Here is a 13,855-nt window from a genome sequence, read left to right on the forward strand (position 1 = left end):
AACTGGATTTGTCTTGCCACAGCTGTTCTTCTCCAGACACCCACAGTTGTCTTCCTAGCAGACCCTGTCTAGCCACCCAAACTGCTAAGGCTACTCAGCAGCCCCTGGAAAAAACTGAGGCTTCTTCATTAGTGGAGGGAGGGAATGATGCTATTGTTGTGAACGATGACGATGATGATGATAACAACGCCAACCAGACCTTGAACATTTACCGTGGATAATGGGCCGGATGCTTTGCAAGCAAGCACTAACCCACTACGTGCGGCAATCTTATGAGGTCTGCGTAATCATCCCCATTCTTAAGGATGAGAAAAGTGAGGCTCGAAAAAGGCTAAGTAATACTAACAAATGGTGGCCTTGAGATTTGCACTCAAGTCTATTGTGACTCAAAGCCCATTGTCTTCGCCTCTACGAGAACGTGGGGATTTGGCATCTAGGTTGGATCTGAAAAACCAATCAAGACTTTTATAGCAAGGAAAGAAAACATGGAGGAATAATGCCAATAAGAGTCTGATGCTGTCCAGGATCGGCTGTGCAGCTCCAGATGTTTAGACTCCCATTTCCACTCCCTCATCTCCTTACTCTACAAGCTGTAACTTAGGCAGGACTTCTGATTGGTAGGATTCCAGAATCAAGTGCTTACTGAGCCTATTGACAGACACCTTTGCCTCTATCAGGGTCTGATGTGAATGATTATCTCCTTAGATGCTGTATCGGTTACGGTTACACACCCTGGAGGTATTGCCACCCTGCCTAATACCCCTACTTAAAGCCCTCTAACTTCCCCAATTGTCTTTTTACCACAGATAAGCTGACTATGGAGATGGGACATGTTATCGTACTCAAACACAAAGTTTCTAGCGTGCAAATGGGACGGGTTCCGGTTAATAAATTGCTCCTGTCAAGACAATGACGATGTTCACATTTTCATAAGCACAGGCACTATTTTTCCAGTTTTCTAAATTTGCTAAGTGTGTGTGCTTGCTTTATTTGATATGCCAATTCAAATCAATTTGTTTAATTTTTTTCTCCAGAAAGCTATTAAAGAACCCAGAGAGCTTAGCTTAAACCACAGAGTAATCCAACATAAAAAAAAAAAGCTATTTGCATCCAAATTAAACGAACCACAAAAATGTCTCTATTCTACTTCATCCTAACGTTGATCCTCCATTCAACAAACATTCTTCAGTGAGTCAGGTAAGCCTCAGTTCCCAAATCTGTACAATGGGGACTCACAGATTACGGTGAAATATAAAGAAGAGAAGGCTCACTAAGCACTCAGCCCAGGGCCTGGCACAGAGTAGGTATATGATACATGTTCCATTCCTTCCCACCTCGTCCATCACTCCCAGGTCAGAGTGCTCCTGACTTCACATGCAGTCATGTGGACCATAACGGCAATTCGGGAGGACGGAGAAGATAAGAAAGCCAAGTGTGTGAGCGATCACAATGGGCTGGTGTCTGATCAACAATACAGAAACCGCTCGGGCAATCTGGCAATGAGTTTCCTTCAGAAGCTATTACAATATGTACAAAACAGTCAAGAAAGAGAGAGGCACTGGGAAGTGACCCTCACTCTACACATTAAATAGGACTTACAACACTTTTCACAGGACTTACAGGTGAGTCAGGTCACGAAGGCCACGGAAGGCGTTTCTTGAAATGGTTTCTATTTTGTTCCCTTCAATGAACCTAAGGAGAACAGCCATATAATTAAACTGAATTTTCTCTGCTTAATATCTCAAAAAAACAATATTGGGATGCTTTCAGGATGAAATCTAAAAGCATTTATGAATTTCAGAAATTCATCTCCAAAGGCTAGGTCAGCTATACCAGATTCCAAGTGGGAGCTGGGTGTGTGTGCAAGAGTGCCTCCACACAAATGTGCTTTTTGCACTCCTTCCAGAAGCAGCCTGGAAGTCTTCAAAGTCAGAATTGGCAGCATGGGTAAAAACATCTTGGGGGGAAAAAAGAGAAGAAAGCCCTATACAAAGGCAAGATATTCTCAAATTCCGCAAGACTGGAACGCTTCCAGACATCTTCTCCCCTCCAACCTTCTTACATTTCACAGTGCCTGGCTATTAATACTTCTGTTAATATCATTGCCCCTTGAGGGGAGCCCATTGTTTTACATCTTCATATTAAAGTCTTTGCCCAGGGAGAATTCCATTAAGCTTGGCTTCCAGCAAGCTTGAATTCATCATGTCCTACACAGTGTCACCTCTGAACAAGTGGGTGACAAGGCAAGGATATTCTCAAGATCTCTAGGCTACTTGGAAATAGAAAGTATAAGGAAGTTGAGCATGGGCCAAACTTCTTTCTCTGTGCTAAGATGTCTTAGGGCTTGCACACAGGACCTTGCAGTAATAACTCCAGCCATGCTTTAAAATGGGAAATACATGAAGTGAATGCACTAGGACTATTCCCTAGGGCCACAGAGAACTAAATTTTAGTTTACGGCATCACATTTCTTCAAATGTAAGAAAGTCTCTGATGAGATGGTCCAAGGGAGACTTTGCAACATGATGTTTTTCGTTAGTGAAACAGTTCTTGATTCGTACACTGAGACTGATCTGGTGCCTGGTTTTTTTTAAAATCAGGGATCTATTCAGTAATAGACTTCAGTATAAGCTGAGAAGCGAACTTCCTCCTCAGTAATCTTGACAGGAAGATGTACTGCTTGAAAGAGAGAATGGATGGCTCTTTGTTCAGCACCTCCATCGGCTGTTGATGTGCTTTGATAGAACCTAGTTGGCCTAGCACTTCAGCCTGACCACTCTTCCCAGGTTACCTAGACTATCAAGTATTATGAGAGTACCCATATTATGCATCCTCTGAAGAAAGAATTTCTCCAGAGACATCTTTCCTGAGGACGGGAAATCAGCAGAGAGCTTTCTTAGACCCAGGATGTATTTAGGATTCAAACATCTACCTGTTAACCTCAGATAAGAAAGCAGAGACATGGATTTAAAAAATCCCCCTGAATGCTAAGTAAAGAAATCCCATCTGATAGCAGGATTAATATTATTACAAAGTGACAGAAGACAAGGGTGGAAGAACTTAAGGGGAAAAAAGACGACGTGAAAGTGTGAAGGGGCAGAAATCAGAGCCAGGCATTGCTGGGGGTGGTGGGAAATATGCACAACTGAAAAGGGAAAAATAACCTTTATTTTAAAGGAAAAGAAACAAAATTAGACCCTCAGCTGCAGCTCACAGGAGACACTGCAAACGGGATATAGGACAGGTAAACTAAAAATATGAAGCTGTATCCCCAAATAGGGAGACTTTCTTAAAAATATGTAACCCTCAGAATCCTTCAGCTTTATTTCTGGCTGATCAGCAAATCCATGTCTAGTTTTGAGAGGTAAAAATATCCAATGTAATTTCCAATTGTGCTTATGACATGACAAATTAAATGTCAGCAGAGAATGAATGGATATCTTTCCTTCTTTGTTTCCTTTCCCCCTCTTTGTCTCCAACCTCCTCCTGTCTCAGCATGTTTATACACAAGTAAACTATAAAAGGTCAGCGCTGAAAACAGAATGGGGTTTTCTGAATTTCTCCACCCTTAAGCTCTCTAAGAGATGCTGTTCCAGCTTGGAAAGCAATACAGCCATTCCACTGACATGCCAAACACTCAGCAAATAGACAAAGCACAAAACTTACAGGTATTCAAGATGAAAAAGTCCAGCAAAAGCATCGTCCCGGATGACTGTGAATGAGTTAGAATTCAGCAATCTGAAAATAAGAGACATTAGGTTTCAATGCAGAAGTGTAAAATTTGAGTCACATAGTGAAGGCATTTCTGTTTCTTTTGTTATGTTCTGATCTGTGGGCAAACATGGGCTCTTCTCAGTGTAAAACTGGCCCATTCGGTGTGCGACCTGACTCACAGACACTGATGGACAATGTCAAGTGGATTCCCTTTGGCCAGATTTTCTGGTCACCCCCATTATTTCACCTTTCTTCCCTACGGGTCTCAGTAAATATGATCTGAGAGCTCCTATTTCCATAATAACATTTAGAGGTTAAAAATGGAGGTTCTCTTTTAAAGTGAGGTGTTTGGGAAATGGTACGTTTAGGTGAAATTCAGGTCATAATTCAATGTAATCTTGTCCCCATTTGCTGGATATGGGAGATGGCATCTACAATAAAGTCCTTGACAGGAATAAAGATGCAGATGTAGAGAATGGACTTGAGGACACGGGGAGGGGAAAGGGTAAGCTGGGAAGAAGTGAGAGAGTAGCACTGACATATATACACTACCAAATGTAAAATAGACAGCTAGTGGGAAACAGCCGAATAGCACAGGGAGATCAGCTGGGTGTTTTGTGTCCACCTAGAGGGGTGAGATAGGGAGGGAGGGAGAGAGACGCAAGAGGGAAGAGATATGGGGATATATGTATACACATAGCTAATTCACTTTGTTATAAAGCAGAAACTAACACAACAATGTAAAGCAATTATAGTCCAATAAAGATGTTAAAATAAATAAATAAATAAAGTCCTTGAGGAAAACACATGCTGAAAGAAGGAAAGGACACTGAGCACTGGGGACTCAGCTCAGTGGGGACACAACGGGGCAAGTAAACACTAAGAGCCAGCCACAGTTTACTTGTGGAGCTTGGGTATCTTGGGAAGGACTGATACCCAAGAGACAGAGATGGCTCTTCCCAGGACCGCACCTCCAGGCCCGCCATTTCCAGAGAGGACTTCCCATACTCACAGCAGCTGCAGGGAAGGCAGATGAGAAAACATTCGGTCCTTGATTTCCGAGAACGTTCCATTTACCAGGCTCCTACGGGCAAGAGAGGAACAAAACAAGGACTAGGTTGCTTTGAGGAAGTGCCGGGCAAGATGGACGAGAGGCCTTATCCTCTACCTGTGCTTTAAACTCCTCCACTCAGGAATGAGGCTTCAAATGGTTGGCCAGGGTCTTCTCAGGGGTAAGAACAAGATGAGCCCAGCCATCTTCCAATGAACTGGATCAATAGGAAAACTGGACTGAATAATAGAAACCGTTACTATCAGTCTAGCTCCTTGCATAGACATTATCTCAGCCGGTTTATATCAATAAACCCTCACTTCCTTTTCTTAACTACAGGAGGCCCCAGCTGAAGATGGATAATTCCTTCACCTCTGCCCGTGATTCTGTTTGTGTAGACACAGCATTAGTGTTGGCCGACGAAACTCAAGGGTAGGATTAAGCGTTCCCCTTGGGAGCACATCTCTGAAAGTCGCTCAGAGCACTTCTGATTAAATGCACTGTGAAAGCCTTGGGAAACAACCCAGAGACACCTGAACTTGAACGTGTGGTGGGAGGCCACGCCATCTGCCAGAGTTAACGGCCAATCAGAACAAGGAACCTGACTATTTTAGCCACCAGGGCCCCTATCCTTTCTGGCCGCAGTAGGACCTCAATACATCATTTCAGAATTATTTCAGTTAATATGCAGATCCGTTAAGCAGCTGCTGGTCTAAGGGATTTAACCAGGGGAATTCTCATTTCTGGAATGCTCCAGGTCACCCGACTTAGCAATATTAGGCGTCAAACAGGCCCTCTGTTCCTGCTCAGCCAGACTCTCCTGACTTCCGATAAATGCGAACAGGAAGCCCTTCACTCCTGGGTCCAGGCCCCAGCGCCTTGCCTGGGGTGGAGACGCGGAAGTAGAGCACAAGAGCAAGTGAGAGCAACCCCCTGCCCCCCACCATGGGAATCCCTGCCTCTACGACTGCGTGGGCATCACCCAGCACCTTGGCCTGGATGTGGGAGTCATTTCAGCAGGAAACATTTCCCGGCAGTGAAGATACTGCCCAGTAGCCCCTTCCACAGCCATTATGAGAGCTGGCCATGTGGCTTGAGTGGCTGTGTGAGGCCAGGCTGAAAGCCCCTGAGCAGGTGGACCGATAATGGGAAGCCCTTTCCTGTCCGTTCCTCCAGCACTGAATAAGCAGCCAGCACAACGCGCGGTGAGGAGGGGGGCAAGAAGCCCTTATGAACTCAGGGCAAGGAGTCCGGCTGACTCCCAGCACTTGCCCACTGGGCTGGATGCCCACATTCCCCAGTGCTCCGCCAGGTCCTCTGTGCTTCCCTCTTCCGGGCCACATGCGGCGGCATCTCCACTTCTAGAGGTGACATGCCTTCTCCCAGGTTCTGCCCCACCTGCAGTGTGGACAGGTCCTGAGGAGGGCACCGTGTAAACCACAGCCCCAGACCTCAGGAGGGACGGTGAGGCCTCATCCCTCTGCAAGCGCTCCAGTCATGCTCGGCTGCATACACATGCCCCCCACACAACCTTCCCACCCCCAACACACATCCTCTCAAACTTTAATGCGCCCCAGAATCACCTGGGGAGGCCAAACGCAGACTCCAAGGCTCCACTCTCAGACCCTGCATCATTCGGTGCGGGCCCCGGAATCTGCATTGGCACAAGCCCCCCCAGGTGGATCTGATGCAGGTGGCCCGCGGGCCAGACTTTGAGAAACACTGCCCCAGGGACTCGTCTGGCTTCCCAGACTCTGGATCTCGGGTTCCCCTCATCCTCCCCGGGGCCCGAGACTCCAACCCACGTCCCACCGCGCGCCCCAACCCAAACGCAAAGGAAGGGGCCGGGAAGTGGGGTCAGGGTCGCGCTGTCCCGGCACCAGAGGCAACTCCCGGGCGGCGGCGGGCGCCGGGTGGGGCAGGACGGGGCAGGGGCTGCCGGGGTCCCACTCACTCACAGGGAGCTGATGTCGCCCGGCACGATCCTGGGCACCCAGGAGGAGCCCACGCAGATGATGGACTCCTTGGTACAGCTGCAAGTGGCGGGGCAGCGCGCCAGCCGCCTCACCTGCGCGCTCGGCGGGATCAGGCACGCGGCTCCCAGCAGCAACAGCAGCCGTCCCGGCGCCCCGCCGCCGCCCCGCCGCAGTGCCATGCCGCGTCCACGGTCCCCGCCCCGGCCGCGACCCCCGCTGCCGCGCCGCGCGCTCGGACTCCGCGCCGCTGCAGACGCGGACGCCGCTCGCTGCTCCGCCGCCGCCGCCGCCGCTGCTGGCTAGGACGAGGGCGCCGCGGGTGTGGGAGGCCGAGCCGCAGCCGAGCAGCATGCTGGCCGTCACCCCCACTCGGCGCCCCCCCACCGGCGCCCGGGCCTCGCCCGCGCCCGCCTGACATCAGCACCCGAGCCCGCAGCCCGCTCTGGCCAATGAATAATGCGGGGCGGGCGCCCGCCCGCGGGGGAGGGGGCCTCGCGCCGCCCCCCGCCGCGCCCCGCCGGCCCCTCCCGGACCCTTCCCAGGAGCTGCGGAGAGAGGAGAAAGTTGGGTGACCTTAGGGGAGGAGCCGGCCTGGACGGAGCCCCTCTGTGGACACGGCCGAGCGGTTGGGGATCAGATGCCCGCAGTCCCTCCACCGGCTCGAAATAATTTGGGGGAGACACTGGGCTCCTTTTAGCCGGGCCAAAACGTGAGGGGTTGGCGGCGGAAAGAGTAGAGCCTGGGGAACTGGCTTCATGACTGGGAAGGGAGACTTTGTCCCGGGTCTTTGAAGAGTACGGAATTTTGAGCAGCCTTCATTAATGTTTAAAAGACGTGAATGCTGCCATTGAGTTCAGCGGGCATGGCTTTGCTTGTCTTTTGCGGTGCGCGATGGGGCTGGCTCCCTTCCCACAGCGCCCTGGGCTCACTGAAGCCAGCCCCCTTCCCCTCCTGAAGGCATGTAGGCAAGCAAAGCTGCTACAGCAGTGCACGCCCGGCTGCTCTGGGGCCTGCCGCCGGCTTGCCGCAGAGCTCAAACGCCCGTACCAATTCTCCCTCCCTCAGCGGCTCACTAGGCACCGCACCCACCCCAGTTAAAGGGCAGGGGGCAACTGTTAGTAGAGATCAATGGTGTGATACATTCTAGGCTCTGTACATGTAATCTTCTAACCCTTTGAGCCAGGTCCTAATCTACGGATTAGGAAACTGAGGCACCGAAAGCATCAGTAACTGGCCGGTGATCAAGGAGTAAATGGCTGGGGAGAGATGGGGATGAGAGCCTGGGCTGGGGATTGGTAACCAGACCCTACTGGGCCCCTCTTCTCTCCGCACCTTTGGTGCAATGAGCTTGAATCTTACCACAAGGTAGTGTGAACTGGAGAAATCAAAGAAAATGGCCAAAGCAGAATCAAAATTGCTAAAAACCAGGGCTGCTCAGAGTGGGGAATCAAGGGCCCATCATCAGGCTACTAACCAAGGAAAACCATTTCATATGTTAAGCTATACCCCGAAAAGGCAGTGACCAATGCAAAAGGTTATTATTACTGTAGGAATCACCAATACTAGACTCCTTCAGCAGTCATTTGGAGCACATATGGCTGGCCACTGGTTGGAGGGGGCGGGGGAACAAAGCTCCTCAGGGAGCTTGAAGTCTAGCTGGCAGATAGCCCTGAAGAAGTAATTCCACGTGGCTACATGGGGGTCACAGATTCACCAAAAGGGTTTCAGGAATCGAAAGTCAGTTTGTTGCAGGTAACTTCATGGAAGGAGTTGACATTCGTTACAGGTCACCATTTAGCCAGCACCTAGCATCCATGGGAACCGGTGTACATTTATCATCACACAATTCACATCTGCCCTGAGAAATGGGTCTTCCCATCTTATAGATGGAAAAACTAAGAGATGTTTTTTCTCTTGCCCAGGGTCACACAGGACACAGCCAGGAGAATCCTACTCCAGAACTGGCTGCTGTGCGTAGCCCTCACTGCTGTGTGGACATGCATTGCCCACATGCCTTACTCAGCAAGGCCCGGTGCTGGCACTGAGGCCGCAGACCACGGTCTGGAGAGGGTGATAGGCACATGGACCCACAATCATGGGTGTGTGTCCTGCACATCCTGAAAGATGTCTGCCTTAAGTGAGATGGGCTACTGCTTTATAGAGAGGAGGGGGCAGGGATTCTCAAACACAGTGCCTTCCTGCTCACCCAGGAAAAGGTTCTCAGCTGTGTTGAAGTGGAGCAAGGAAAAAAAGGTGGGGAAGGTAAACTCTCTGTCCCCAGAGCTAGACAGCTGTGGGTTTGCAACCCAGCCTGCCACTTACTAACTAACTGTGTAATTGTGGGCAATTATGACCTCTCAATGCCTCAGTTTCCTCACCTGTAAAATGGGATAGTTGTATACACCTTTGGGAGCTAAATGTGATCAAAACTTTAAAGGACCCAATGCCACACAAGAGGTACTAGGTATTTGTTCAGAGATCTGTGTGATATTGTGGGCAGGGCAATTCTCAGATAAACCCTGGGATTGGAGGGAATGGGTGGTGGGTGGGGTGTGAGAGGCAGTGAAAGGAGATGAATTTTCCTAAACTTTGTGCCTCCATTTTAATCAAGGACAAGGACACAGGCTAGCACAGTGGTTCTCAATCAGAGGTGACACTTGACAACGTCTGGGGACAGTTTTGGTTGTTGCAGTGGGGTGGGTGATACTGACATCTAATAAGTAGAGGCCAGAGATGCTGTTAAACATCCTGCAAGGCACAACAAAGCATGATCCAGCCCAAAATACCACCAGTGCCAAAGTGGAGAGATCCTAATCTCGTATCCTAGAAAGACCCTTGGCATGAAGAATTCCAGAGATGCAGATTCTAGGCCTGGCTCCATCACTCATAAGCAAACCTTCTTGGTCATGTCACTCCCATCTCCAGCCTATATTTTATCATCTATAAAATGGGTATAATGAGACCTTCCTCTTTCTTCCCTAAATAAATGTGACATATCATTATTACTTCTATCCTTACCCTCCCCAAGCTAGGTCTAGCTCCAACCCATTCCCTCCAACCTGAAAAACTAGAAAGTTCCTGATAGGAAGGGTGCAGAGAGAAGACTTGGGTGGTATAGTTGGCACGGTTGGTATTTGTTTCGGCTCCGTTAGAGACACTAAGTGAATGCTTGTAAATTATAAGGTGCAGTTTATAAATTAAGATATAAAAATGGAAATGCAGATTACTTTGGTTTGATTCCAAGATCTTCAGTGGTTAAAAAAAAAAAACTTAATAGACAATCAGAGAGACACAATCTGTTTCCAGGAAATAGCAAGTTTTTCAAAATGTAAAAATCCTTGTTTGGATGTACACTTACTCATGCTGTATCTCCATGGCAGGAGCACACATTCCTATGGGAGATGAAATGACACAGGCTGGAGTAGCATGTGTAGGCAGCTCAAAGCATTGTTCATTCATTCACCTCTCATTCAACCACCTGTCATTAGGTCAGTATTGATTCAGAGCCTACTAGGTGCTGGGTTGGATTTAGGCAGGAAGTTGAAGGAAAAGTCGAAAATGCCTCCTCCCAGGTTTTGACTGGAGCCAGTGGGTAGATGGAGGCACCATTCCTTTAGCTGAGAAAGCCTAGAAGAGGAGAAGGTTTGGCTGGGAGAGAGGTATCAACAGTTTGGTATTGGAGGTGTTGACTCTGAAATGCCCATGAGCCATCCACATGCCGATGCTGAGTTGGCAGCTAGATGACCAGTGGGAACGGTAAGGAGGAGATGGGGGTGGTGGGTAGGAAATCTTCAGGATGAAACCTTGATTCTCCCTCAGTAAGCTCTCAATGTAATGTTGGTTGATTGAATGAATGAATGGGAAGATGAATGAATGATATTTTGTACATAAGAACATTAAAGACATTCAAGAGAAAATATCTCTCAGGTGCAATCAGCAAGGAATCACAGAAATCTTGCAGAAGAGTGCAAATCTAAGAATACTGCAGTTTGGGGATCTATTTTTAAACCAAGCATAATCTTCAAATTCTAAACCAAACTGTAAATCTTGTAAGAATCTCAGAGACCTCATCATGCTTCTCATCCCCTTCCCCCATTTTTCAAATAACCCCCACCGCGCCACCCGCCCCTCTCCCACCTTGCTGGTATTCTCACCAGAGCTCTAAGCTTTGGAAAGCCTTCACTAACATCTAAGTGGCTCTGATGCTTGCTGTAACAACCGAAGAAAACTTATTCATCCAAACCTCAAAGGCACTTGGTTTGAATGGCTACAAATTGGATTGTCTGGTGAAAAAAAACCCAAAAAACAGAAAACACAGTCTTGTCTCTCTCTTTTTTTTAATCAAAGAGTTTGCCAATCCCTCTTTGACCACATCACCCTAATATGCCACTCTTGTGGTTGGCTGCTGGTCAAATGTAGATGCCGTTTCTGGCTTCCCATCGTTTCTTTGCTTCATAAACTCAGTGGGTGTCACAAGTCTGGAATTCATTCTGAATCTGCCTCAGATTGGCCTCTTGAATTCAGTCATGTTCTTGAAGCGCTGCCTGTGGATATTTCATGCAGTTTCCTAAATCAGCTGAAAGGCCCTCAAGACGCTGGCCGTGGTATCTGGTGATCTCTGCCACCTCCTCCCCACCACCAGTGTGACGGACACCTGTGGGAAATTTGTTGCCCAGCGTGAACCACCCCTTCTCATGACAACAGGACACAATTTTGCTTTGGAGAGAATCATTCCTTCCCAACATTCAATCCATGTGGCTCACTTGATGAATACTCCCATTTCCCATGGCACATGGCGCTAGACTAGAGCATTCCTGAACATTCCACTCTCCCAGCCACAGTGACTGGTTTTGTGGTGAATACCTCATCCAACTGGAGCAATCAGGGCTAACAAAACTGCTTGACAGGACCTATGCTTGACATATGGGAAAGCAGTCTCACTCTTCCACTGGCCGAGGAGTTGGGGTGGTGTGAGCCTGGAAACCCACACAGGTTCCTGAGAAGGTGCCCCCCACCGCCCAGGAGAGGAATCCTGATGGTATCGTTTGGGTCTCAGATCAAGTCACCCATTAAATTCTGCAGTTTTGTGAGATAATAACTTCCCTTTTTTGTTTAACTAGTCAGAGTATGGGTTTGGTTTATTGCAACAAGATGAATCCTGCCTCGTCCATCCAGACATCACTAGTTCATTCAGACATCATTAGTCCATGCAGACATCAGAGACAATACATAGCACCTTCAAGATGAAACTGAGAAGCAGGTAAGACTCAGTAAGTGTCCCCAGCTTTGCCTCTAAAAGCTCTTTTCCCTCTTTCCCCAGTTTTGCTCTTTCCCCAATTTTATGATGTCCTTTCCCTCCCCTTTATCAGGGAAATTTTGAAATTCTATAATTTTTTTGTCATTTTTCTTCTTCTCTTGGTCAATACTGCCAGAATTTCGTCTATTTTATTAGTTTTCTCAAGGAATCAAGTTATGCCTTTGTTGATTTTTTTCTATTTGATCTTTGTTCTCTATGTCATTACTATATTTTAATCTTTATCATCTGTTTTCTACTACTTATTCTGAAATTTTGCACCTTTTTAAAAAAAGTTAATCAGAGTAACGTTAGTTTACAAGTCACTTTATTTTACAAGAGTCACTTGTGATGGTTAATTTTATGTGTCAACTTGACTGGACCATGGGATGCCCAGCTAACTGGTAAAACATGATTTCTGGGTGTGTCTGTGAGGGGGTTTCTGGAGGAAGTAAGCTTTTGAATTGGTAGACTGAGGAAAGAAGATCACCCTCACCAGCCTCACCAGTGCCAGCAGGCGTCATCCAATCCACTGAGGGCCTGAATAGAACAAAATGTCAGATCAAGGGTGAATTTGCTGTCGCTGCTTGAGCTAAGACATCTGTCTTCTCCTGCCCTCAGACGTTGGTGCTCCTGTTTCTCAGGTTAGAGGAGTCAAACCAGGACTTACACCATCACGTCCGTGCCCTACCCGTCCACCCCTCCCCAGTTCTCAGGCTTTTGCATTAAACTAAAGTACACTGTCAGTGTTTCTGGGTCTCCAGTCTACAGACAGCAGATCACGGAGCTTCTCAGCCTCCATAACTGCAACCAGCCAATTCCTGTAATAAATCCTCTCATCTATGTCTTATTGGTTCTGTTTTTCTGGAGAACCTTGATGAATACATCCCTTTATTTATATTTATATCAGAATGCCTTTAACTATGTTCCTAGTTCTAGGAGAACGTCCCCAATCTTTGAGTTGGGTTGAGTTGATTAGAAGTACATCTGTGAGTCACAGACAGTGAGTCTGTGAGTGAAGTCAATCTCCTAAGACAAGGACGGTTTTCTATATAACCAACTTTCCCAGTCTCAAATTTACAAGTCAATATAATAATTTTATGGGAAATCGCTTCACTCTTCTTAGCAAACAGACTTAGAAATTCTACTTTAGGAGAACAAGTTACAAAATGAGTACGGATTTAACTTCAATGTATAATAATGGGTCTTTAAATATCCTCTAAGCTCTTCTCTAATCCATAAACCATGGCTAATTCAAAGCTTTGCATTCTCTAAGGACATAGAGCCTCTTAAGTTTCTTGCTGTTGAAGCCTGTGGCCTCTGGTCTCAACTTAATTTTAAATAAGACTGAATTAAAGATATTTGGGGCTTATTTTTTTTTTCATTCAATAGCATCTGAGTTATTCTGTGATCTTACGCCCTCTGCTCAAACCACCCCAGCCCACATCAAAATATATTCTGAGGGAAGTATCTGAAATGCATCCACATTTAATCCCAATGGTTATTAATTCACTGGACTGCCCTTCCCAGGGATGTTTGTGTTTGAACATAGCTTTCAGGAGTAAGCTCAACACCAAGAGAAGAATTTCAGACAGACTCCCTGAAATCAGAAAACGGACTAAGTCTTCCACTGCTACCTGCAGACCTGGCTATGAGTCTCCCCTCTTCAACCCACCCATGTCTTATAGGAAGAGTTGCTCTGAAGAAGAGTATCCAGAACTTATCTTCAGAGTCCTCCCTCATGACTTCCTTCCTGAGGTCTTCAGAATCTAGTACTAGGACCCACTGGTGAAGAGGGAGCATCATGGAATGTGTTGTCAG

The 13,855-nt window shown here is 47.3% G+C and overlaps 1 protein-coding gene across 1 annotated transcript in view; it reads right to left on the reverse strand.

The window, feature by feature from the left end:
- Positions 1-6,960, reverse strand: part of LGI2 (leucine rich repeat LGI family member 2) — a 31,071-nt gene extending 24,111 nt beyond the window's left edge. The window contains exons 1-4 of the mRNA XM_061192139.1: positions 6,724-6,960; positions 4,727-4,798; positions 3,667-3,738; positions 1,621-1,692 (exon numbers count right to left, since the gene is read on the reverse strand). Coding sequence (XP_061048122.1) covers positions 1,621-1,692; positions 3,667-3,738; positions 4,727-4,798; positions 6,724-6,920 — 413 coding nt within the window. The 5' untranslated portion in view covers positions 6,921-6,960. The remainder of the gene's footprint in view (positions 1-1,620; positions 1,693-3,666; positions 3,739-4,726; positions 4,799-6,723) is intronic.
- Between the last annotated feature and the right edge of the window lie 6,895 nt (positions 6,961-13,855).

This window comes from Eubalaena glacialis, chromosome 5 (assembly GCF_028564815.1).
Source record: "Eubalaena glacialis isolate mEubGla1 chromosome 5, mEubGla1.1.hap2.+ XY, whole genome shotgun sequence".
NCBI lineage: Eukaryota > Metazoa > Chordata > Mammalia > Artiodactyla > Balaenidae > Eubalaena > Eubalaena glacialis.